The sequence below is a fragment of the Cupressus sempervirens genome, chromosome 4 (assembly GCF_028749045.1).
Source record: "Cupressus sempervirens isolate cs-2001-9-10 chromosome 4, ASM2874904v1, whole genome shotgun sequence".
In the NCBI taxonomy this organism is placed as follows: Eukaryota; Viridiplantae; Streptophyta; class Pinopsida; order Cupressales; family Cupressaceae; genus Cupressus; species Cupressus sempervirens.
The window spans coordinates 652,598,465-652,624,233 of NC_143121.1; the positions used below are offsets into that span (position 1 = coordinate 652,598,465).

The 25,769-nt window shown below is 36.0% G+C and overlaps 1 protein-coding gene and 1 pseudogene across 1 annotated transcript; both read left to right on the top strand.

Moving 5' to 3' along the window:
* The first annotated feature begins 5,943 nt into the window (after nucleotides 1-5,943).
* On the top strand, nucleotides 5,944-19,113 carry LOC149562933 (uncharacterized). Its single transcript, XM_089826378.1, has 2 exons — nucleotides 5,944-6,115; nucleotides 18,525-19,113. Exon 2 carries the CDS (start codon nucleotides 18,542-18,544, stop codon nucleotides 18,944-18,946), a length of 405 nt encoding a protein of 134 aa, XP_089682504.1. The 5' UTR covers nucleotides 5,944-6,115; nucleotides 18,525-18,541; the 3' UTR covers nucleotides 18,947-19,113.
* A 5,103-nt stretch (nucleotides 19,114-24,216) lies between these two features.
* Nucleotides 24,217-24,734, top strand: LOC149562934 (uncharacterized protein C24B11.05-like; annotated as a pseudogene).
* The last annotated feature ends 1,035 nt before the right edge of the window (nucleotides 24,735-25,769 follow it).

Here is a 25,769-nt window from a genome sequence, read left to right on the forward strand (position 1 = left end):
CATAAAAAATGATTTTTATCCATCCTAAGTCAAGACATCCTCACACTTCCTTTTACCAACAATATTACACCTTATTTTTATCCTTAGTCATTCATCCCAAACCTTCATATTCTTTCAAGGTGAAACAACATCTTGCTTACAATAAATAAGATCAACACTCAAAACTTCCTGTATAGACCTATTTGTCCTTTATTTAATTATTTCCAAATATTCCTCTTGGCCTTGGAAGATTTGTATGTTTCTCTATTTCCAAACCTCACAAATAACTAAAGAAAGATAGATAATGCATAGTTCAGATACATAAGCTTTTTTGTTTGTGAGGCCTACTCATTAAAGACTCCTTTAGGTTATTCATCATGGTCCCAACATAGTTTATTTTTTTCTCTAACCATATCCCAAAATTCCTTGGAAAAAAACATTGTGGTAAAAGATGGACTACATCTTCTAAGATACCATTATTTAAGGCACATGTTGTAGGCCTTATAAATCATACTTCTTCCTTCTTTCACTTGTCAAGATTTCACCCCTAACTATTAACAAGAAAAGGATCCTATCTTTGGAAGGTAACCCCCACTCTAACATAATTTGGTTGGCTATTTTTAGACAACCTCTTCAAGGTCTAGCATATAATAGCTCAATTTAACCAAATAGTTCCCACTTTTTTTGCACACCAAATAATCCTATCCTCCTTATCAATTCTCAAGAACTCCGTATATTGCACCATAGATTTCATCAACCCTATTTTTTGATAATTAAATCCTAATTGAAAATATATTTTCATCCCTATTACTTACCAAATTCATCATGTGTTCTTTCCACCTAATCTAAAACCTATTCCCCTCATTTATTCATACCAAGTGTCATCATATCCCTGAAACCATTGTTACTAATCAATGTTGGGTGCCTATTGCATGAATCCTTCCAAAAAGACACCTTACAACCATTACCAACCTACCATGACAAATCATTAGTGATAAAATTTTTGCACTCTAATAGGAAGTTCCATATTGTAGAGCCTTTAGGGGGATTTTGGATAGTTAGAATTCTATTATTTTCAATATAATCCAAATATTTAGCTTTTAATATTCTAACCCACAACATATTAGGATTGATATAAATACTCCATTCCAGTTTTCACCTAAAGAAAGATTTATTTTATGCCTATTTCCCAAGCCACAACCACCATCAATCTTGGATTTAAATATCTTATCCAAAGCCATAATGGAAGTTTCTCCTCATTATTAGCCTCATTCCCAATAAACCTACTCATTATTTGTTCAATATATTTTAAGGTTTCATGCGGATCTTAACATAACTCATTAAGTAAATAGGAATTTTCGATATGACTGATTGCAACATTAAAATTTGACTTGCAAAGGTTAACCACTTATTCTTCCATCCCTCCATCTTCTTGATGTATTTGTCAAACAAATCCTTCTACAATATTGGTTTCATTTTCCCTTCAAATAAAAAACAACTAAATATTTTCCAAGAAACTTCCCCATCCTCATGCCAAGTATCCCACTTATTTGTCTCTTCTTATCCTCCTCTGTGTTAAAATAGTAAATATTAGATTTAGTCCAATTAATACATTTCCCTAAGGTTTTACCATATATGTCGAAAGTAGTTTTAAATATTCTAGCTTCCTTTGCAGATGCCTCTCCCATCAAGTAAGTCTCATCCAAAAATTGTAAATGTGATAAAGGGCCAATGCCTTCAACTAATTTTATCCACTTCTATTCACCCGAGGCTCTATTACTAGTTATGAGTGTACCTGACACTTCAACTAAAATAATTAGGAAAAAGGTGAAATAAGGTTCCCTTGGTGAATTCCCTTTTTGGTCTAAAATAAACCCTAAGGACTACCATTAACCAAAATATATATCCTAGGAGTTTGAATGCAACTTTCAATCTAATTAATCTAATTTATACAAAACCCAAACCTCTTCAACATATTAAGCATATCTCTACTTACAAATGTTATCATAGGCTTTTCTCACATCGAGTTTGATCATAATTTTATTAGTTTTAACACTTCTCATTGTGTGTACAACTTTATGGGCTACAATTATCTCCTCATAAATACACCTATTTGGGGGAAATCCACTTTGTTCAAGAGAGATGATTGAATTGAGAATAGTTGTATAATAAAGAGTAATGGATCTAAAGTTAGAAAATGAGGTCCTATAAGGTTTCTTTAGGATTAAGGCAATAAAGGTGTTGGTGAAATCCTTCAAAATAAAGCCCCCAATTTTGAACTCATCCACCACTTCCCATAAATCTCTCCCCAAATTATCCCAATTTTTTTTGTAAAAATAATGCAGGAAATCCATTAGGCCTTGGAGCCTTATAACTTCCATTAGAGAAACCAATTTGGATAGAGAGTTATTTTGTGCCATAGAAATACATTGGGGAATAATATCCAATATACTATCATCCACATTATCCTAATTATTATCCCCCCAAAAAATATTAACAAAATGACTCACAAATTCCTTGTTTATTACATCACTATCTTGCAAAACATTACCTTGACTAATTTATGAAAGAACTTTGTATTTTGGTCTCACTCCTTCAACCAAGCCACTTTGGATTTATACTTCCAAAATACTTCTTCTCTAGAAAGAATCTCCTCATAACTTCTCTCCAAAATATTTTCTCTCTCAGAGTCCTATTCATTCATCCCATCAACTCTAATTCTAGAATTCAAATCCACTAAATGAGTTTCCTAGTTAAACTTCTCTACAAAATATCTCTAAATACCTCTCTATTCCAAACTTTTAGTTGGTCTTGTATGAATTGTAATTTTTTGAAAAAAATATTGTTTTTGTTACCTTTCTTAACCGAGACTATATTCCACCAATGAACTATCATCTCCAAGAAGTGATAAGCTCCAAACCATATTTCCTCAAACTTAAAGGGTGAGATCTCAAGTGTGACATCATTTTGGACTCTAAATCCTATTGGAAAGTGATGTGAATCAATGATGGGGAGGATTTCAACATTATACACCCAATCTTTCTTATCCTGGTTTCATGCCAATATAAACCTATCCAATTTCTTTGCAATGTTTAAAAAGCCAAATTTTCTATTTGTCTAAGAAAACTCACCATTTCTAAGCTCGAAGCCTAGCAATCCATTCTTTAACATAGAATCACTAAAGTCCTTTTAGATCTGCCCAAGCCAATCAAGTCCACCATTTTTCTCATTTGGGTTGAGGATAGCATTAAAGTCACCCCCAATAGAAATAGGTCCTCTTTCCTACTTTCCAAAAGGGCTGAGATCTCCTATCACAATATTCTTTTTTCCCTTGGATTGTTCAGGCATTGTCAATTTCCAATTTGTCTAATCAGGTTCACTTCTACAATGTTCTCATCCCACAATACCTCCAAAACTCTAGAGACACCATCAACCTCCATGTATACAATTTTCCATCTTGTAAAATTCTTATAAAAAGTTTCTATGTCCTCTACTTTTATTTTAGTTTCCTAAAGCATTACCACCTTCGACCTCACCTGATCAAGACACCTTTTGATCAAGTGGACCTTGCTAAGGGCATTGCAACACTAACATTCCATGATAGGAACCTCATTATTTCCAAGAGAAAGTATAGACTTTTCCCTATCTCAACAATTTTGTTCGGTCTATTGCACTACCAATTTGTTCCAACTCCATCTTAATTATTTTTGGGTCTCTTCTTTTTCTCCTCTATATGAGGCTTTCTTACATTGGAGGGAGTCTGAGCTATCCCCCATGGTAATACTATCTCTAGAGCATCATACAATCCAAGATCCTCTTCATCTTCCATCTCATCATAAGAATTGTCACCTTTATCATGAGCTTCCTTCAAGGCATTTTCGAGGTTCCTTATTGGAGAAATCTTAATATCCTTGAAAGCTGGCACATTATCTTCATATAGTGCTTTAATTATTGTTGGTAGATCACAATTCTCTCCAATTTGAATCCTTCAACATAAAACTTCATTCACCATTTCTACTCTTTCATTTTCCCGATCACCAACACAACTAGCCCACTATTTTGCTTTTGGAATTGTGTTTGGGACAAACCCTCTTGAAAATGCCACTTTCTACTGAGAAATATCCTTGGGTTGCATCTCCACCTCTCCTAGATCACCCAAGAAAATATTACCTTCCCTACCTTGATCGCCAATAGGGGTATTGCCACTATGACTATCATCACTTGTAAGTCCATCCAATGTTGCTCCTACTGTATTTTGATTTATAGAAAAAGGAATCTCTTTGACACATTGGACAAAACTATTCACCACATCCTAGTGTGCTCCCCCAGTTCAATCAAGTGCAAGGATTTGGTCTACATATTCCTTTTCGATTCTTAGCTCCTTTAGAAGTCTTTGGTGTCATTCACATAACCCCACAACATCCTTTCTAATTTCTATCCCAACAAAGACTATAACCTCACATAGTCCTTCATCTATGTAATCCATATTATTTCCTTATTTATTATGTCACCTTCCAGACCTTTTCATTTGAACCCCAAGTCTATTCCCATACCCTCAACATTAATAACCTTCTCCTTTCCCTTTTTAATCACAAGTGGTTTTTGACACTCTCTTTTATGAACTTAAGACCATATAATTTGGTGGCTTATAACAATATTGCCACCAAACATGAATTCTAGGGTATAGAGAAAATCCTACATGATCTACAACTTCCTCTATTTTAATCAAGAGTCCTAGAGATTCACCAATTAATTTGAGAATTTCTTTAGCCCAATATTCCTATGTAGTTAAGAAGTTAAAACTAGATCAAAATCACCTTCACTTCTTCTTTTTTAGAGTCAAAGTTAGGTTGCCAATCTTTCATATATAGTCCTCTTCCATTAATCATGTAAAGGCCATTTTAGAGAGTCCATTCCTTATCCTCTTTGGTGGCGAATATCACTCGAAGAAACCTATTCACCATTATTTTCAAGGGGCAAAACCCACTTCATTGATCCTTACACCATTTAATAATCTTACTCAAATATGACCATGGACCCAACCATTTTATGATCACATCTTTTTCTTTTAGAAAAAGCCAAAGACTCCAACAATTGTCTATTACTTACCCACATTGAGACAATCCTCACATGAATAACATTCTCATTCACACTGATCTTCATCTTGCTCAATCCTTTGAATTTTTCGCCTCCAGAACTTCTACTCAATTTGTTGAAACTTGAATCACCTTTGGCATGACAAAACCGTAACATTAGTCCTCTACTATTATTCTTTTGTGACCTTTCACTCTCACTTTTGGATTCATTATCTCTCTCTCTCTTAAGGCAATTTCCTATTCCTTCTAGCATGAGTTGGAATCCGAGGCTTGTTTTGCCATTCATATAGCAATATGCTTCTGAATTGATCACTGTAAATCAACCCGTGGTATTTTGGAAAACTTCAAATTAGTTCTATAATAACTTAAGAGTCAAATTTAGTTTTATTGAAATAAATTGGTTTTGAAGGGTTTACAATCCCTAGATATTAGATAAAACAACTCAAATATACACAATAATCACTTAAGTACAAAGAAATCATAACACAACCAAATGAAAACCAATAACACTACATCCAAGCAACTAGACACAATAGACTAGTAAGGGAGCCAACCTAAGCAATGCCAAACCCTACCTTATTCAATCTTATACGATTCACTTTGATGTGCAAGTAATAGATGAATCCAAAAAGACATTTTTCCCATCTTTAAACAACTGTCTACTATATGTTATCTTTCAAGTCTTCAAACGCTCAAGAAAGTGAGACAATCTTATTTTGAAGCCCATGTATACCATAAATAAAATAATGTCTAGAGAATGTTTCCAATCATCAATTAATCACCATAAATGAGTTTTCATTCTTCAATTAGGAGATCCATATAAAATGATTTGAAGAATAAAATGTGTAGACTTCATCCTCATAACCCCAAAACATTATCTATCCACTTTTCATCCCACACTCATGATAACCCCTAAACATTATCCATGTACTTCTCGGTCTTAAAAGTTTATCATGCCTTCTAAGGTTATAACTTTAGAGTAGTTCTGCGAAGTTGCGGATAAGCAACGGGAAATTTCAGCTGCGGAGGTTCCTGCGAAGGTATATTCTGCTGAAATGATTCTCCTTTTTTCTGCGTATCCAATTGTTCAATTCCAATCTCAGTAGAAAGTTTTCTTTCTTCAATATAGTCGGAAATTTTCAGTCTGCATTTCCCATAAATTATTTGCTGCTATTTGAGCGTATTCGTTCCTCATTAATGTGGGATTACGCGAGACAACTTATGATATGACTTCAATTAGTGAATGCGTTCAAAGCAATGCCCCATTCAAATAATTTCAGTCTTCAGTATGGGGTTGCCCGCACTTATTTTGGGTTTATTCGTGTCTTTAACTATCGTATTTTTATACGCGTCCACTTTTTGGGCACCTTCATATCTCTACTGAATCTTCGTGACGGAGTTTGTGAGAAAGTCTATTGTGGTTCAATGCCCGTTTCTGTCTGTTAGTGGTGGAGAGGAAATCGTTTTTATCCTTTTTCTAATATTTTACTTATATTCTTGCCAGTGTTCGCCCAATTTCAATCTTAGATTCTGTTTCTCTTCCATAGTTTTCAATTTTTAGATTAAAATAACGGAGAAAAATTAAAGAAAAGGGAGAGGTCATTAAATATGCCGAGGGAGGGAAATCGAAGTAATTTCTCAATTGGGAGAAATGATGGGTAAAATCAAAGAGGAGAAAAACCTACAACAATAAGTAGCCTGGCCTGGCTGGGTTTTTCTTTTTAGTTAATACATTACAAGATAAGGTGTAATGCTCAGAGTTAGCTAGTGTCAGTGACATCTCATACTTTGTATATTTTTTTGAATAGAAGCTCTGTTAGTAATAAAGGTGGAGTCCCTTTCTTCATTTTTAATCATTATTCTTGTAGTTTTCTGGTTCTTGCCATCAGCATCCCTAAGAGGGATCTGCAACATGGTTTAACAGTCTCCTATGTCTTCTAAAGTCTAGTGGTTGTATTGAGTATTAATAGGTCGATCTTCAAGTGCAATGACAACTGCTACTTCTAACAAGTTATATCAGAACTTGGTCATAGGTTTAAAGCTGTGCAAGCCACAGTGAGTAATGCTAAGAGGGGGATTGTTGGCATTGCGTCTCTTGTGGCGATTTGCAAAATGGTTTAACAACCTCTCGTGCCTTCTATAATTCTAGTGGTTGTATCAAGCATTAACAGGGTAATCTTTTGGTGCAATGACAACTGCTATTTCTAACACTTTATCCCTGAGTGATTCATGATTCCGTGAAACATGGGGACCCACACCCCCTCCCAAACCTCAAAGTACCCATCCTCAAGACATCCCTATATTGGGTATATGAGTACGCAAGTACCTCCACCTCTGCCATTGTGCAATTATGCTGCCACTGGGATGGGTATTTGAATTTCTATTTGAATTTTGATTTTTGAATGTGACTATTGGGTATGTAATATGTCACTATGTTGAATGTTCAATGGTTCTAGTTTGTGTTGCAATTTTGCTATGTTCAAGTATTTTAATTTGGTAGGTTATTCTGAAACATCATTTCATAACTAGCATTTCAAGTTCTATATGTATACTTTACAACACCCCTCTTTGCTCCGTCACCCTCTTGTTGTTGTCCCTTCGCCATTCCCCCACTATCCCAAAAATGAGGCTTATTGGCCCCCTGTCTCATAAACTCGTCTTGCCGTCCTGACGTACCCGAGTACTAGTGTTACATTGCTTCATCCTCAAATCTACTTGACGATCGCATTGTTCATTCTGTTTGACCATCGTACAAATTGGGAAAGGATGCAACACTATTTAGGTCTCCAAATACCAGGTGAAAACGTATAGGCCAAGAGGGATCTGTTGAACAAGTTGAATAACTAAAAGGGACAAATTAGTTATTCTAGCGAATCGATTATTCCTACACACTTGTAAAAACATTTGATTTGTTGGTTAATACTAAACAATCAACAACCACCACTTAAGATCTGTTGGTCATAGCACAATAAATCACCAATTTAAAGATAATCATGAAAGCACAAAAACACCAACATGATCAGCACAATGATTTACGTGGAAAACCTAAACTGGGAAAAACCATGGAGAACTAATTCTCATGAAATGAAAAACACCGGCTGAGGTGAATTTGTACAACAAGGCTAACTATCCAAAATGCTCACTACAATAGGAAAGGGTTCTCCTGATAGGCTTCACTACCAGGACGGCTATGCCCTAGAAATACAATAAAGCTCATTGCTGATAGAATAAGGCTCATTGCAGACATGCTTATAGCCAATACATGATAGATGAAGTAGAAATACCACATAGTATAGTTATTGAGCCTTTGCAATTACAATCTACTACTATCTGCACCTCCATGGATCAACTAATTGTGTAAGTTCACACTAGCATTGCACATAGCTCACATATAAGCAACTGGATCACACAAATTGAATATACAATCTTGAATTCACAAACTTGCATACATCCCCCTTAAAATGATACTTTATTTATACTGGATGTATGCCACAAATCTGTTGGCTAAATAAAATAGATTTGAGATAGGTCATGCCATCTCAAGCAATACAACTCATGTAGTGCAAGGTAGGCAAGTTTCCATAGGAGATGACCTAGCCCCCAACAATAAACACACAGTGGAATATAAACAATAACACAAAGATTTAGATCCAAAACAACACCATTTCTCATGATAGAATCATAAGATTAACTTCCAACATACCTGACTGTAAGGCCTTCCGGGTTTGGCCAAATAAATCAGCAATTATAGTAACAGTTTTGCGAGCTCTCACAAGATCCAAACAACTCCTAGCAAGCCCAGATCTGCAACAACACAACAATCTGGTAGAAACTCAAAGAAAGATCTAAACTTGAGCTCGCAAGTCACCAAGCAATCCTCTTGTTTCCTAAGCTCACACTCTGCTACTAGCTTTGCTAATTTCGCTCCTCTTAGCTACTCCAACTCAACTCCATCTTGAAAAAGAATGACTCTAGATATCATAAGACCCTCTATTTATACTAAACCAAGCAACAGGTCGGCCTAGCAAGTTACATTAAATAAACACTCAAGCCACAAGTTGGCTTGATAGACTAAATTAAATAACTACTTAGGACAAGCCCCTAAGTTTACAATTATAACTAACTCATAAGACAAAATATCTTTAAGCAGGCTTAGCCATAGGCCCAAACAACATCCAATGATTCACATCTAAGATCGTACAAGCTAACTCCCTCATATTGAAGCTCACGGAAACAATCTTTGAAGTCTGCTTAGGAAATAGGAACATGTTACTAGCAACCATTAACAAAGCTTTATGTCTTATATGGTCACTCCAATCCTTAAGCGCACATAGGACAAGGTACACCAGTATGCCTCAAAGACAACCGTAATTGTGCGAAACATGAGGTCCACAATATCCAAGCCTGATGCTCTTGCAGGATTGCCAACTACCCTAGGATGCTCGTGCATCAAAGACCCCAGGTGCGAAAAGGAATGTTCTTAGTAACTGGAAGAACATCTCCTAGGATTCAACACATAAACCACGAATTGGTTCTTCACATACATGTCCTCCAAGTTGTCAAATTGTGCACTCTTGCCTTTGTTCCACTTTTGCAACTCCCTTCCTGCAACTGTCATCTTCACATCTATCTTTGGTGTGCCACAGGTCTGTTTTACATGCTGATCTCTAACCCTTCAAGAATCCTTCAACTCAACTTGCCTACCAGACCTCAGGTTCCTCCTACCATGTCCAACAACCTGCAAAGGAATTAGAGAAAACTTTTTGCCACTCTTCTCAATAGTAAACACATTCTTGCACAATCATGTACTGCCTTGCAATCATATTGCCAAGGTCTACCAAGTAATATGTGACAATTGCTCATATCCACAATATCACACAACACTTAATCAACATACTGCCCAATCTGAAAATTAACAAGATACCGCTCCCTCACTTCCAAAGCATGTTCATCTTGCAATCAACTGATCCTATAAAGACAAGGATGTCTTACTCTCTTCAAACCAAGTTTTTGAACCATCTCCTCAACAACTAGTTTATCAGAACTACCAGCATCCACAATCACATTCTAGCAATTACCTCTAGACTTGCAATGAGTCTTGAACGGATTTCTTCTTTGACAAGGTTTCGACACCGTTTTACCAAACAATACTTGCCGAACCATCAAGTTATCCTCCAGCTCAGGCTCATTCATCGAAGCCTCATTCTCATTTATCACAACAACTCTTTTATCACTGACCTTCCTATTAGCATTGAGACATTAAGAAGATCTATGTCCTTCACCACATTTGAAACAAGTACTCTTATGTACCTCTTCCTGTTCTTCTCCTCTGCTCAACAAGTTTTGGTTCATCCTCAGTAATATGTATGTTCTTCTTCGAGTGTTCTTGCTTCTCCTTCCCTTGGGAATTACCTTGATGTTTTCTTTTCAACTTGTCTTCTTCCTTTAGAGCATACTAATAAGCATCCTCAATCGAATCAATCTTCAACATACCAATCTTGGATATTGAATTTCAAACCATTACTATACCTAGCCAACTTTTCTTTGAAAAACTCTCTATGTCCAGACCGAATAGTTAACTTGTAGAACTCCTTGGTATAATCCTTCACAATCATATCCTTCTACTTCAGATTTTGCAATCTCTTAAACAATTTAAGTTCATAATCAATAGGAATGAACTTAGCCTTCAATTTTGTTACCATCAATCTCCACCTAGTGATCTTTGTGTCACCTTCTTCTTCTCTATCTCTTTGCAATTCTTTCCACCATAAAGCAACATGTCCTTTCAACTTAGTCTGTGCGAACCTCACTCTGAGTGGATCTTCAATATCCTCTAACTCAAAGTAGTCTTCCAATTCACCAATCGAATCGATCAGGTCTTCAGGATTCAAAGTACTTGAGAAATTAAAAACATCCATCTTATGCTTTAGCTTCAACTGAGATTCAGGTCAATCTAACTAACCAATTTTGTCTTCCACAAATCTCTCCATGCAATCGGCTCTTTCTTCTCCACTAGATCCAACAAACTCAAAGTCTTCAACAACTTCCTCATAACCATCTTCCATATCCATGTTCCTCAGTAGACCAGCTATAGCTCTTATGATCTCAACGACCATGTCATTCTTCATCAACCCCATCTCAAATATGAACTTTGATCTAATCTTTTGTGAAATCTTAGTCTCCATAGCATCACAAAGATCTACAATCGCCCTAGGGTCCAATCTTCTCGGAGGCATCTTCCAAGATCTTCGTAAAGCCTCTGGAACAAATCCCTAACAGTCACCAACCAGAATAAACCTTTGCTGTAATACCACTTGATGTAGTGCAAGGTAGGTGAGTCTCCAAACGAGATGACCTAGCCCCCAACAATAACGACACATTGGAATATAAACAATAACACAAAAAATTAGATCCAAAACAACACCATTTCTTATAATAGAATCATAAGATTTACATCCAACATGCCTGACTGTAAGGCCTTTTGGGTTCGGCCAAATACTTCAACAATTATAGTAATAGTTCTGCAAGATCTCACAAGATCTAAACAACTCCTAGCTAGCCTAGATCTGCAACAACACAACAATCTAGTAGAAAATCCAAGAAAGATCTAAACTTGAGCTCGCAAGTCACCAAGCAATCCTCTTGTTTCCTAATCTCCCACTCTGCTACTAGCTTTGCTAACTTCACGCCTCTCAGCTACTCCTGCTCAACTCCATCTTGAAAATGAATGACTCTAGACATCACAAGACCCTCTACTTATACTAAACCAAGTCACAGGTCAGCCTAGCAAGTTACATTAAATAAACACTCAAGCCACAAGTCGGCCTGACATACTAAATTAAATAAACACTTAGGACAAGCCCCTATGTTTACAACCATAACTAACTCATAAGACAAAATATCCTTAAGTGGCCTTAGCCATAGGCCCTCACGCCATCCAATGATCCACATCTAAGATTGCACAAGCTAACTCCCTCGGATCAAGGCATGCAGAAACAATCTTTGAAGTTTGCTCAGGAAATAGGAACACATTACGAGCAACCATTAAAAGAGCTCTAACTCCAATATGATCACTCTAATCCTTATGCCCCCATAGGACAAGGTCCACTAATATGCCTCAAACATAACCCTGACCATGTGAAACAGAAGGTCCATGAAATCCAAGCCCGATGCTCCTGCAATATTGCCCACTACCCTAGGATGCTCCTGCATCAACAACGATCCTTGAGCACAACAACACACCACTACAATCACCATTACCAACGGTTATGAATGACCACACCAGGAAAAGCTACTGGGATTGATATCAAACCACACGCATCACAAAGGATCAACCAAAAACACGATCCACTAGAATGACGTAAATCATAAGGCATGAAATAGTAACACAATTAATGCCTAGCCAACCGTAACACGCATCACCTGATACACAGGCAATCACTGATAGATAATATGCAACCAACCAACACTAAGCTGCGGGTACACAACTACTGACACACCAAGATAAAGATATTGACATGAATTACAACCATCAACCTCACATTATAACAGAATCTGCATCTATCAATCTTCATTTCACAAACTTGGCCTCATTCTGTTTGTTTTCGATTGAGTTTTACCCAAATCTAAGGCTTGAACCTTGCCACATCTCCAACATAGAGGAGTGGGATTCTGGGCCCAACAAGGAAATTTACTTGCTCTTTTATTCTTGACAGCTTCAATTCAGTCCCCCAAACTCTATCAAATCCAATCCAGTAGCCTTCGCTTACTCACCACACCTCCAAAATTTTGCTCCGAGTTGCCTCATCTAGATGGCTAAAATTTGACCATGTAGAGGATTTTATCCTTCAGGATGGCAGAATTCCGCTATCCTTGAGGAATTCTTTTACTCAAACTCTTTTCATTTCCAAATTGTCTTGTAACGCCACCTACGTTTCCTTTGGTGTGATTTCATTCTCCTCAATCTTTGAACTTCAGACAATGCTAAATTTCCAACTCTTGGCCATTTTTGTGCCTGAGTCCAATGGCTTAATTGATTTCGAGCTACCATCCTCCTTCCCTGGTTTCCAAAACTCAGATTTACAACCCCTAAGGTCTGGAGACTTGAAATTGTGGCTAGTTAAGACCCTAAAGACCAACTAGTTGTATTGGCAAAGAAAACAAAGAAAAGAGGGCGTCTGTGAAAAACCTCACAACAGCTTCCTACAATCCAGGTGGCAGGTGAAATATGACTACTTTTCTGCCTTTTCAACACATTTTTGCATTCCCCCCCCCCCCCACATTTTACATTGCCTTCTAAAAAAATTATGAAAATGATGTGCACCTTACAGAGGTATATTGAGTTTGAAGGTTTTTAGTGTTCGTTTGCCTTATTGGTGGGGTATCTGCTCCTTTTGAACCTGCACTATATCATTATAGACCCTGGACTAGGTGTGGACCCCCTTTACCTTGCTGAGGTACCTGTAAGGATGCTGCTCCCAGGTCCCTGCAAAAGGAGTGCCACCCTTTGACCTTGCTGGAGGCATTGCTCCCAAACTCTCATGAAGCTGTGGGATATGTAGCCAAAGAGAACTGACTTGGATGCTTCTACTCGCCGGCATGATATATTTGAGTCTGAAAGTGAGCACACTTTTAGAGTGAGTGGCATGGGCACTACTTGTGGTTCTTCAAATGTTTCTACACTATTTAATGTCAGTGATGATGTTGGTGTTGATGATTTAGAAAATCCTTAGGAGGCTGAAGATTGACTGTGGAACCTGATATTATTGTTTCAATATTGAACTTAAAGTTTAAACAATGAATATTTTATAATATTTATCATATATGTTTTAAATGACATTAAAGTTTGCAGGGTTCTGTTGATTATATTATTCCATTGGGTACTGTAAACTTTATTCCTAGTTTTAGTCTATTCCTATATATACAAACACATACTTTTTACTTGTTTTTTGTATGAAAAAACAGCTTTAATTTGTTTGGACTGGATCAACAAACATGAATCAGATCCATTCCAGATTTGATTAAATAATGATGCAATTTCAGCCATGTCCTCTAATAAATAATTCGGTCTTCTGCTTGAGGTTAATCTTATGTTTTTTATTTGTTGCAGCTTTCCATTTAAACACTGGCCAAGTGCAGATGGATGGCAAAAACTCTCCTAAAACTAAATTATTCTGATTTTGTTGTTTCATGTCAAATATAGTACATAGAGATCAGAAAGAGTAATATAATACATTAAAAAAGTTCAATAATAAAAATATAAATATGATTTTCACACAGCTAAAAATAACTTTTCTTGTGTATCCAATAGCTGCCAAAAAATAGCATCAAAGTGCTGAAACTTGGTGACCAGAGGTTCGCCACATCCTCATTTTTTTTTATCCATCCATATTTTTTATTGTTTCTAAAAAAAATTATTTAGATTAACAAAATATTTGGGTCAGTAGTCTTTGAGAAGGAAGGGTGAATTATGACAAATCCAACCCTGCAGCAAGTGCCAAGAAAGTAGACAGAGGAGGCAAATTACACAAGTCTCCTCAAACCCATTAGAAACTATAAATTAATGATACCAATCCTCCACACAGCAATTCAACTCTCTATCCTTTATGGCAGCAGAAAGTATTAAATTCAAGCAAACGGCAATTTCTTGCATATCATGAGCCAGCTCAGTTTGACTTTCCAGGACCGCATGAAGATACCTGATTAAATTCTACAATTTCTTCCTTTTTAACTATTGATCTATTTAAATCTTCATTCAGCAGGAAGGTGCCAGTAGAACATGTATTAATGTAGCAGGAAGGAGTTACCCAACCCTGCAGCAAGTGCTAAGAAAGTAGACAGAGGAGGCAAATTACAGAAGCCTCCTCAATTACATCAAAAACTACAAATTAATATGATATCAACTCTCCACACAGTATTTCAACTCTTCAACCTTCATGGCAGCTGAAAGTATTAAATTTAAGCAAGTGGCAATTTTTTGCATACCATGAGCCAGCTTAGTTTGATTTTCCAGAGCCACTTGAAGTTACCTGATGAAGTTCTGCAAATTTTTCCCTTTAACCAGAAATCCATGAATGTCTTCATTCAGCAGGAAGGAGCTAGTGGCTCATATCTTCTTCTAGTAGGAAGGAGCTAGCAGCCATGGCAAGCATGTTTTTCTGCAGGTGGGAGATTGAGCCATATCAAAGGCATTTATCCTTACAATATGCTCAGGATCCCAATAAGCCTGCAGGGAGCTTCTGAAGTTAACTTAGGGCGTTATATACATTTCTTTTGCTAGGGATCACATTCTCATATCCAAATCTGCAGACAAGGGTTCACAATCTCAGTAGAAATATAGTTGATAAAATTTGACAAAATCCTAGCCATGTTGAGCACTTGAGCCTTTTCTCCGTCCAAGTTAACTACATCCCTTTACCCCTAAAACTAGGATATTTTCTTTCATTTCACATTACTTTTCTCCAAGCCAGATGCTATCTTGCCACTAATCTTCTTCCCCAGTGTCCAATGTAGCATCACGTAATCCTGCATTCCTTATTACTATGATTTTCTATGAACCCAGCTGCCTAGCATTTAAATCAGACAAGAGCTGTGGCCTTTTTATTATTCTAAGCTCGTCACCAATCGTTGTGATCAATGAAGGCATTACATATGCACACTTCTCACTAATAGCTTTTGGATTTTCTCCTCCTAATCATATTTATGATGTGATCTGCCCCCTTATCAAACATTTATGAAAATAATTATTTTACCTTTATATAACATGATCTACTTTTTTAGAGCCAAATTTTGTAAAATTGAGGAAAAATTTGGAAATAGCACATGGGAGTAGTAATTACTCATGTATTCTATATATGACGTGCCTGCCCCTTACCAAACTTTTATGAACATTATTATTTTACTTATATATTATATAAGAGGATCTATTTTAATAGTAAGTTTCCACAATCCATAAGAATTTTCAGTTGTTTCTGGAATTGATTGTGTAAGATTTTTTTTCATCAACGTTTCGGATCACACTCCATGATCTATCTTTCAAACAACTGCAAAAAAAGGATCTATTTTTCAGGACCAATTTTTGAAAATTGGAGGAAAAACTGGGAAATAGCACCTGGGCATGTGGATTACTTGTGTCAATCATATATTTTTGCTCACACTGGTATGATTTTCATAATTCCTGTTACCTCTGTTTGAGTACATGTATCCATCTACTTACAGTGATGTTTGGTAATTTTAAATTTTTTATCGCCTTGATATTTTTTTGTCTGGGCATAGTGCTTGTCTATCTCAATGTCCTTTGAAGGATGGCATTATAAGTTTTCCACTATAGTATTAAAAAAAGCGTCTTATTGTTGTGTAACAATGTTGTGCATGATACTGTGTCCTGTTGTTTTTGTCGTTTCAACCTTAAGATGCCCAGAGCTGTCAAAACCAGGGATTGTAACAATTCTTTTGTGATTTGGAACTTATTTAGAAGCAGGCTTCTGGTTGTCTTCCCAGGAATGCATCTAACGTTCTTTATGTGTTGAATGCATTATCTACATGGCTGTGGACAATAATCTAATTTAGAACTTGAAGTACAGAGACTTTAAGAGAGGATGACTTGTCTCGATATGATAATAAGGCAATCCTATATCACAAACTTCCTTGATGCCATTGTTGTTCGCTGTGGTTTCTAATTGGAAAAAGAATTTTAGGACGAGCTAGGTGACTCTTGGTTCTGCAGCTAATCTTGATTCGTAATATATAGTTCTATTAAATTCTGCATTTATTGAGAAGGGTATTCCACAAAAAGTAATAGAAATCTATATTTGGAAACAAACATTAGTTTTTGCTTTATTGAGGTTGTAGACTGTATTTAGCTATGTGATTTAAGACTCATAAGGTTTTAAGCTTCAGTCATGGTTGAATATGTTCATGTTCTAGATTTTTGATCCTGGTCACACTCTGATATACCCTATATTTGTTTCATCCACAACCTTGTCTTTTGGGTTTGTGGGGCTCTTCTGTTGCACTGAGTGGTGTTGGATCTTGGAATTCTAGGACACACATGCATTTAGAATGGACTAATCAGCCATTATGCTCTATATTGATGGGGGTTATGCTGTATCTAAATTGGGAAATACCATTGCTCTTGTAGTAAGCTTTCTATCTGCTATTGAAATTGTTTTCTTGGCTATGAAAGCATTCCCTTCTATCTCTAATTTATTTAGAATATTTTTCTCTTAAACATCATGAACTTTTTTATTGATTTATGTTTAATATTTATCTAGTTCATGGTCATAAAAGAAGGGTTCTTGTGAATCATATTTCCCATAAAATATAGGTTGATGAAGATTGGCTCAAAACTAAATATTTCTTCGAATAAAATCATCATCCAGTTCATAAAAATATATAGTCGACTTGTGGTCTCTTGTGATTCATGTCACCCATAACATATAGGTTGATGAAGATTGGCTCAATACTACTCAGTTGCCTCCAATAAATCAATAACATAATGATGATCATCCAGTTCATAAAAATGTAGAGTTATTAGTTGTGAATCATATAGGTTGAAGAAGATTGACTCAAAACTGCATAGCTGCATCCAATAAATCATAACTGATAACATAATGATGATCATCCAGCTCATAAAAAATGCTGAGTTATCTTCAATTATAGCATCCTTACTGCTTTGCATGTTGCTTAATCCAGTGTCAAAATAATTGCTGATTCCAAGCAAAAGGATGCCAGTCTAGTTCCAAAGAAAGTCTCAGTCAGGCTGTAACAATTCTACTTTGTAGCATTATCTTAAATTGTAGTACAGTTGCAGCTTTGGATATTGCTTGCATTGTCACTAGAATTGTTGATTCCAATCAAGAGAATGCCAGTCTGGTCCGAAGGAAAGTCTCATTGAGGCTGTAACAAGCATACTTTGTAGCGTTTTTATTAACTGTAGTGTCCTTGCACCTTTGCATATTGCTTGTATTGCTATAAGAATTGCTTATTACAATTAAGAGAATGCCAGTTGAGTCGCAAGGAAAGTCTCAGACGAGCTGTAACAACCATGCTTGCCAAGTCTCCTGTTAGCTTTTGAGCCTGCAGTGTAGACAGCAATGGTTATACTTCAATGGGTTATAACAATAAATTAATTGAGAAACTCGATATAAAGATATAATATTAGTTTCCAAATATATATATATATATATATAGACTTAAAAATTTATGTAAATATTACAATTAATTTTAAGAGTTTGTAAAAATTTGTCATCCCTTGGTGATATTTAAATGAATTCCTAATCTATCTCCATATTCTCTTTTTTGAAAATTTCGGGAATTTCGTGAAAGGTGAATTATGACTTACAAGTTTCCTTTGGTTATATTTCTTATTTACCAATTTTAAATTAGAGCACAATTTTTCGTTGATGTTTTAAAACTAACAGTGATGCAACTTTTTAATTCCTAATCTAGGGACATTTTAGAGCACTATGGCCATAGTTCGATTGCGGTTGGCCAGATTTGGTTGCAAACATCGTCCATTTTATCGATTAGTTGCCACTGATAGCAGAGCAAAACGTGATGGACGACATTTAGAGAGGTTGGGTTATTATGATCCATTGACAGTGAAGGATGGAGAGAAGGTGATGAGTCTCAATATGGAAAGGATCAAGTACTGGCTTTCTGTTGGGGCTCAACCTTCGGATACGGTTAAATACCTGATTTCTAAAGGAGGAGTGCCCCCATCACCTCCAATATCAGCAATTAATCGAAAAGGTGATAGTCGTAATGAGTATATCATTGATCCTTCGACAGGCCGGCCTGTGGCTACTGTGAAAAATCAAAAGAAAATTTCTGACATAGAGGATGATTCCTCTGTCTGGGAGCAGGTCTAGAAGTTTATTTATTTAGATGGCTACATAAATTGTTGTTTGACACAGGCTTATTTAATTTTTGTCGTCCATATACACTTATTTAATGGCCCAAATTATTTCCTATCTGCAATCTGAATGTGGTCATGAAAGTTCTATGCAAAAATCCTTCAGACTTGGATTTATCTTCATTTAACTTTTGAAAAATGTTAGGAAATGGGATGATAGCTAATAAGTGAGCAAGATGTGTATATAATCAATTATTTCTAGACAGTAGCTTGATGTGATTCTGATTTTCCCTAAATAGCAATTAATTACAGGGAATTGTTAAATTCTGTGGGGTGTTGACCAGTAGTTTGTTTTGATTTGCAAAATACTATACAAATATCTGTTAGATTTCAGTAGTTCAATTCTTGAAGGGTTAAGCTTGGTTTAGATGGATCTTTCTATTAGGGCTTAGTTTTTTAATTTTTTTTTAATAAAAAAAATTCATATAGAATCTTGGCGGGCTTGGAAGTTGCTCTTCATTTCAGCTTTTTTTAACAATTTAGTAGAACCTCTTGCTACATGTTGTGCTTGTAGGACCTCATTGTACAGTAGAAGCTTTCATTTTATTGTAAGATGCTTAATAAAGTGGGTTAAATATTGTTCAGCTGAATTTACTCTTTGTACTCTCAGTTATTTGAGCCACTTTAGGCACCTCTGTTAAAGCGTTTGCCTTTAAGCAAGCTTAGACCAATATTAGTGTATCTACTCTGGATCTAGTGTTTGGTTTCTGTTTGAGTTACTTCACTATGCTTGTCTTGTAATTGTGTTTTAACTAAATGTTTTTGTTGGTATTCATTATGAATTTTATTGGGTATAATCATAAAGTTGTTACAAATATAAATCCAATATACAGGTAATTTAAATAATCTATTCAGTGCTAACTTGCACTAGGGTTACAAATAGGCATTTCTGAACCTTATTTTCTGTGTATCTTGAAAACCATCCCAGGCTTGTTTACCAGCAGGCTGCTGGAAAATGCTACTGATCTGAGTTGCAGCCTAAATTTAGAAGCTTTCATTTTATTGTAAGATGCTTAATAAAGTGGGTTAAATATTGTTTAGCTGAATTTACTCTCTGTACTCTCAGTTATTTGAGCCACTTTAGGCACCTCTGTTAAAGCGTTTGCCTTTAAGCAAGCTTAGTCCAATATTAGTGTATCTACTCTGGATCTAGTGTTTAGTTTCTGTTTGAGTTACTTTGCTATGCTTGTCTTGTAATTGTGTTTTAACTAAATGTTTTTGTTGGTATTCATTATGAATTTTATTGGGTATAATCATAAAGTTGTTACAACTATAAATCCAATATACAGGTAATTTAAATAATCTATTCAGTGCTAACTTGCACTAGGGTTACAAATAGGCATATCTGAACCTTATTTTCTGTGTATCTTGAAAACCATCCCAGGCTTGTTCTACCAGCAGGCTGCTGGAAAATGCTACTGATCTGAGTTGCAGCCTAAATTTATTGCTACTTGACACTTTGACCTTGCGAGTTATTGTTTACTCGTGTTCAATGAGCTCGGATCAGATGCTTCTCTCACGCCAGTCCAAATCTAGTTTAGATGTTTATTTGGGCTGATGCATTTTTTTGATCTGTACAAGGCATGGAGAACATTTATGACTGCTGGTGCAAATAGGGGCTGTCCTCTGAATCCTGAGACAAATAGAAATACGCTACTTGCCTCTGCCTTCTGTTTTTAGACATGGCTTGGCCTGTACCATCATATCTGATTTTTTACAAAGCAAATTGTACATAACAGCTATATATATATAGATATAATTTTTAAAATATATTTAATGATTTTTAGGTAAAAGGCATAAGAGCCTGAATATATTATGTAGTACAAAATTATAGAAATTACATCCAAAAAGAGCCTTGCTATAGATGCAGATTCAATCCGGCATTAGCCAAAACTGAGTAGACTGCTAAGATGCAGAACATGATTCGTATCTATATTTCAAATATGCAACATGGTTTCTGTATACAATTAATTACATTTGTTTTATTTGTCAATAGTACTACAGAAATTATCTTTCTTACGTATAATATGAAATGGTCCTGTGCAAAGAATGAAGAATAAACAAGAGTCGTATAGTGGCGGGCATAGATGTATTGCTGGCAGAGTACTCTCCAAGTTGTACAAACTGGCTGAGTTTTCTGGCTTAGCAAGTGTTTATGACTTTTATTGGCACCAAAAAGTCGCTGATTTCTTTTGCAAAAGCTAGTTAAGCTTTTGTCCAATGCTCGGCGAGTTTTAGTTAAAAAGTTTGTCGTAGTTTTATTAAGCCGATAGGCTTCACTCCTTGGGAATCTTTGACTGGTTTGTCCGGATTTGTCGGTAGTCTTACACCCATAAAAAGAGTTGCAGTGCCAGAAAAGAACTCTGGTTGTCCAGAGTGGAGATGGGTATATTCATATTCATCATGCACATTCTTGGACCATCTGGAGTGCAAGGAACTTAAGACCACCGCAGCTACAGGAAAATTTCCTCTGAATCACAGACTAATGTCAATATCTCATTTTAAGATTGCCGAAGTATCAGAAAGCGGTGCCGAAAATGGTTTACAACTGTCACTTTTTTCGAGCTAACATTGCGTAGAATTTGTTAATTTCTTGTTATGCGCAACATGGTTACCCTTTATAGGCCTTCATAATGTTTTTCCAAATTGTTGTGGGCGGTTGTCATTTTGTATGCCAAGTTCGCGTGTGCCCAGCTTCCCCGGATTGCTGAAAGTATCTCTGAAGATCATGTGGAACAATATCAAGGAGAAAAGTGGAGGTCGTTAAGAAGTCATGGATTGTGGCTTGTGCATTCAATGAATTCAATGATTAGTCCAAGTGCGGGTGCGATTGTCACTATTTGTGTTGCTGACATGGCCGCCAAACTTGGATATTGTTCATCTCTTCTTCTCAGTCGCAATAATAAACATTGAGGAGGTAATCTCATGACATTTTATCTCCAGTGCTTTTTTATCTTAGTGGGATGGATCATTCCCTAGCAGGCAAGATGAATGAGTTTACTTTTCACATCTTGCCTCTTGCATCTGCTTTTGAAGTTCACTTTTGATGATTAATCTATTTTGCAGATGAAGTTCACTTTTGATGATTAATCTATTTTGAAATCTAAGAATTGTAAGTTCAATTGAGAATTTGGCGATTCTCATCTTTACAACATCTTTATCCAACCTGAAGAGTATAAAACTAAACACTCTAAAAGTGGCAAGATTTTGATTTTTAAAAGTCCATGACCCCGACTTGATAGATCGAAGCACTGCCAGTACAGATATCCATGTGTCCAATGCTAAACAGGCTTCCTAGCTTTGCACTTTTGACTTTTGTCAGAGAGCTTGGAATAGAAAATTATGACCCATTTGAGAAAACTGACGGTTTACAAAATTATCATATTTAAAAATACTCCCTATAATTGATGTTTCATAAACTACCAAAGAATATTAGGAATCATTCATATGTAAATTTTGTTCTTTGTTGAAACAACTTTTAAGATCAGTAAATTTGACTAATTCATTTTAATTTTCATTCTTAGATGTTATGTATAAAATGATTTTTTTATGAAAATTGTGTTTACTCTAAGAACAAAATGAAAGGAAAATAATTTTTATAGTTGAATGGTCCACCCATTTGTTTTTGAATATTTCCTTCTATATATCGATGTTTCTGTTTGATATATTTGAAACACAAATGGGGAGTTTTTGTTGCTTAAAATATATTCGCAGAGTTTGGAATCAGTGACAAAAATCTATGAACTGTTTAACAATATTATGATATATATATATATTTTAATAAATAAAATTGACGGAGCCACTATATTATATTATTTAAAATAAAAACAGGTTCAAGGGTTCATTGGGGAAAGAACCTGAAAGAAAACCCGAAATCGTCACCCAATACAAAGATGCCAGGAGATTCCATACAAAATGTCAAGGTCATAGTCTCAGAAAACTTCACAGCAATGTTTTTAAATCTCCACACCAATTTAGATCTTTCTCAAAAGATTGCATATGGAACTTTAGTCAAACTCATCATAAGACCTCACCCATAACAACCCCTAACATTCTTGTATTGGATCTTGAAGCACAAATTTCTCTCAACCAAGTATGGCCCCAGTAGCTAGCCTATATTTTTTGTAGGGTTCATTGCTGTAATTCTGGCCTAACGTAGTCTGCATCAACTGTAACAGCTAGTCCAAAGTTGGCCGTAATTTTGCACAACCTTCTATAGCATTGTGCACAGGATCTGAGAGGAAGTTGCTGATGAAATCTTTGTTAATGAGCAAGCCTCCATCAACAGCTACAAAAGACCTGCTGAATTAGAATATAAATCGAGGCACCCACTATCTTGCCCCAAGCCTTGCTGTTGTTGAGCAATTGTCAACCATAAAAGAGACACCACGAGCATGCATGAAAGGATTTAAGGAGTCCACAGCCTCAATAACACATTCATTAACAATCTCAGAGTATGAATGACCTTTCTTCTTCAGGATCTCACCTTGTGCCATCATCAAAGTCGACAAAACTGTATAAAAGATACATCTACCGTTTGAAAAATATGAATATGAATCATATTTGTCAGTTATCCTGCACACACAGTCAGAGTCTCAACGTGCTTTGTTGATCTAAATTGATTCATTAGTAGATTGAACTGCTGTGTCTACTGCCACTCTGAATTTTTTGGATATGACTTCGCCGCAACAAATCCTGCCATTTCATTTGTTGTGCTGCTAGTTTTTTCAGACACTGCCAGATTCTGTTAGCCATGTGACCAGTCAAGTTGATGATGCTATCCTCAACTTTATACAAAAGATATCACTCCGTTGAGACTCCTGAATCACTCAGCCAGCCAAAAACCTGCACAATTAACTAAAACTTCAGAGCAGTTTCACTGCCTCTGCTATCTTCTTCATCTCCATCTACAGACTGTAGAGGTTTCCTCAGTGACAATGAAGTACCCATATTAGTCACCTCGCCATTTTGAGCATTTTCTTCACCTTTCCAACTGGAACTCTCTGATTTTCCAATGCCTACACTTTCCTCTCTGCCACCATCTGCAGAAGTCCCCCTAGCACCAGAAGACTGCCCTGTCAACTGCAAAGGCCCTTGAGGTGAGCTTAATGACTGCTAAGGAGTGTGAAGCTGTTCACAAAAGTTAAGTTGTGAATGCTGTATTTGGGAAGACTGATTTACCTGAGAATAATATTCTTGGGGCATTGGTGATTGGCAATAGTGTGATTGCCATATGAGAACGTTAAACCTGACCCAGTGCTAAAGAATCTTTTACTGAGTATGCCTCAACAAAAAATTATATTTACAAACAGTGACAAAGTTCATGCTGCAAAAGTGCTAAGCAGACTTGGGTTAGAAGATTGCTTTGAAGTTGTGATATGCTTTGAAACTCTCAATTCTTGTCAAGAAACTACTGAAAATAATAACAGCTAGGATACACCCTTTTCTGATATGTGCAAGCCACCCGTCGTTTGCAAGCCCTCAAAAGAGGCTATAGAGCGTGCTCTTGTCCTTGCAAATGCTGATCCAAAAAGAACTGCTTTCTTTGATGACAGTCTTAGAAATATAGCAGCCGGAAAACATATAGGCCTGCATACTATATTGGTTGGCACTTCGATACAGACAGATTAGCACTTGAAAGCATTCACAATGTTAAGGAGACCCTGCCTGAGATTTGGGAAGGGAATGAAACCTCTGAACAATCAGAGGGAGCAGTGAATATTGAAACTGCTGTAAATGCATAAAACAATCTTGGTGAACACCAGCAGTAAATGGATTAAGAGGACCCAAAGCACCAGCAGGTCGAACATCGCACAACCATTCACCAACTCTCCACATCCGAGTTTGATCAATTTTTCACATTGGAAATGCCGGAAGACCATCCTTTTCGACAAATCAATGCCCAGCCATGACTAAATGATATGATGTTGTTATCAGGATTTAACTGTGTAGTTTTTGAGTCAAACTCATTGTGCTACACCATTTTGAGCATCACCTAGATCCAATGAGTACTAAGTCTTATAGTGGATTCATGTGTGAATCACTACTCATGATATATGGGTCAATGAGTTTGACTCAAAAACTACACACTTAAAACCCTGATAGCAATATCATAATTTGACTTGGTTAAGAAAATATCTCTTACTTATCTATTGAACAATATGTCAAGGAATATTAATAAAACTAAGCACACCATTAACCAATTGATAAAATATTAACAAAGCAATAATTAGTTTATAGAATAATAAAACTGTTAATATGTCAAGTGAAGTGCATACCAAAAAGCCTCAAGGGAATGTTGTGACGACCAATACCCTTAGTAGATTAAAAATGTTTAAGTTATGTTGATTATTTATATTAACATTTCTTTTATCTATATAATAAAATATGGTTCAATTGACACATCACAATAAATTAAAATATTAATAATGGCTTATATTTCATTAGCTAAAATATTAGATCCTAAGAATTTGTGTTTTGTTAGATTTTCTAGCATTAATTAGATTGTAGATTTTGATTTAATGATTTAGTTTTTCAATTAAATTTTATGAGTTTAATAATTATAGTTGATACCATGGTGTTTTAAATTTAACTATTTTTGTTTGACAGGTTCGTAAATTTTGGGACTTATGCCTCCATGGTGACTTGATCTAACATCATGTGCACCACTTAGAAGGCCAAGTATCCCAAATCTACAATTCAAATAGCTCAGAAACACCCACACTCCATACACTCCATGTCTCATATCATGATGGAAACCATTGCAATAGTTTACAAGA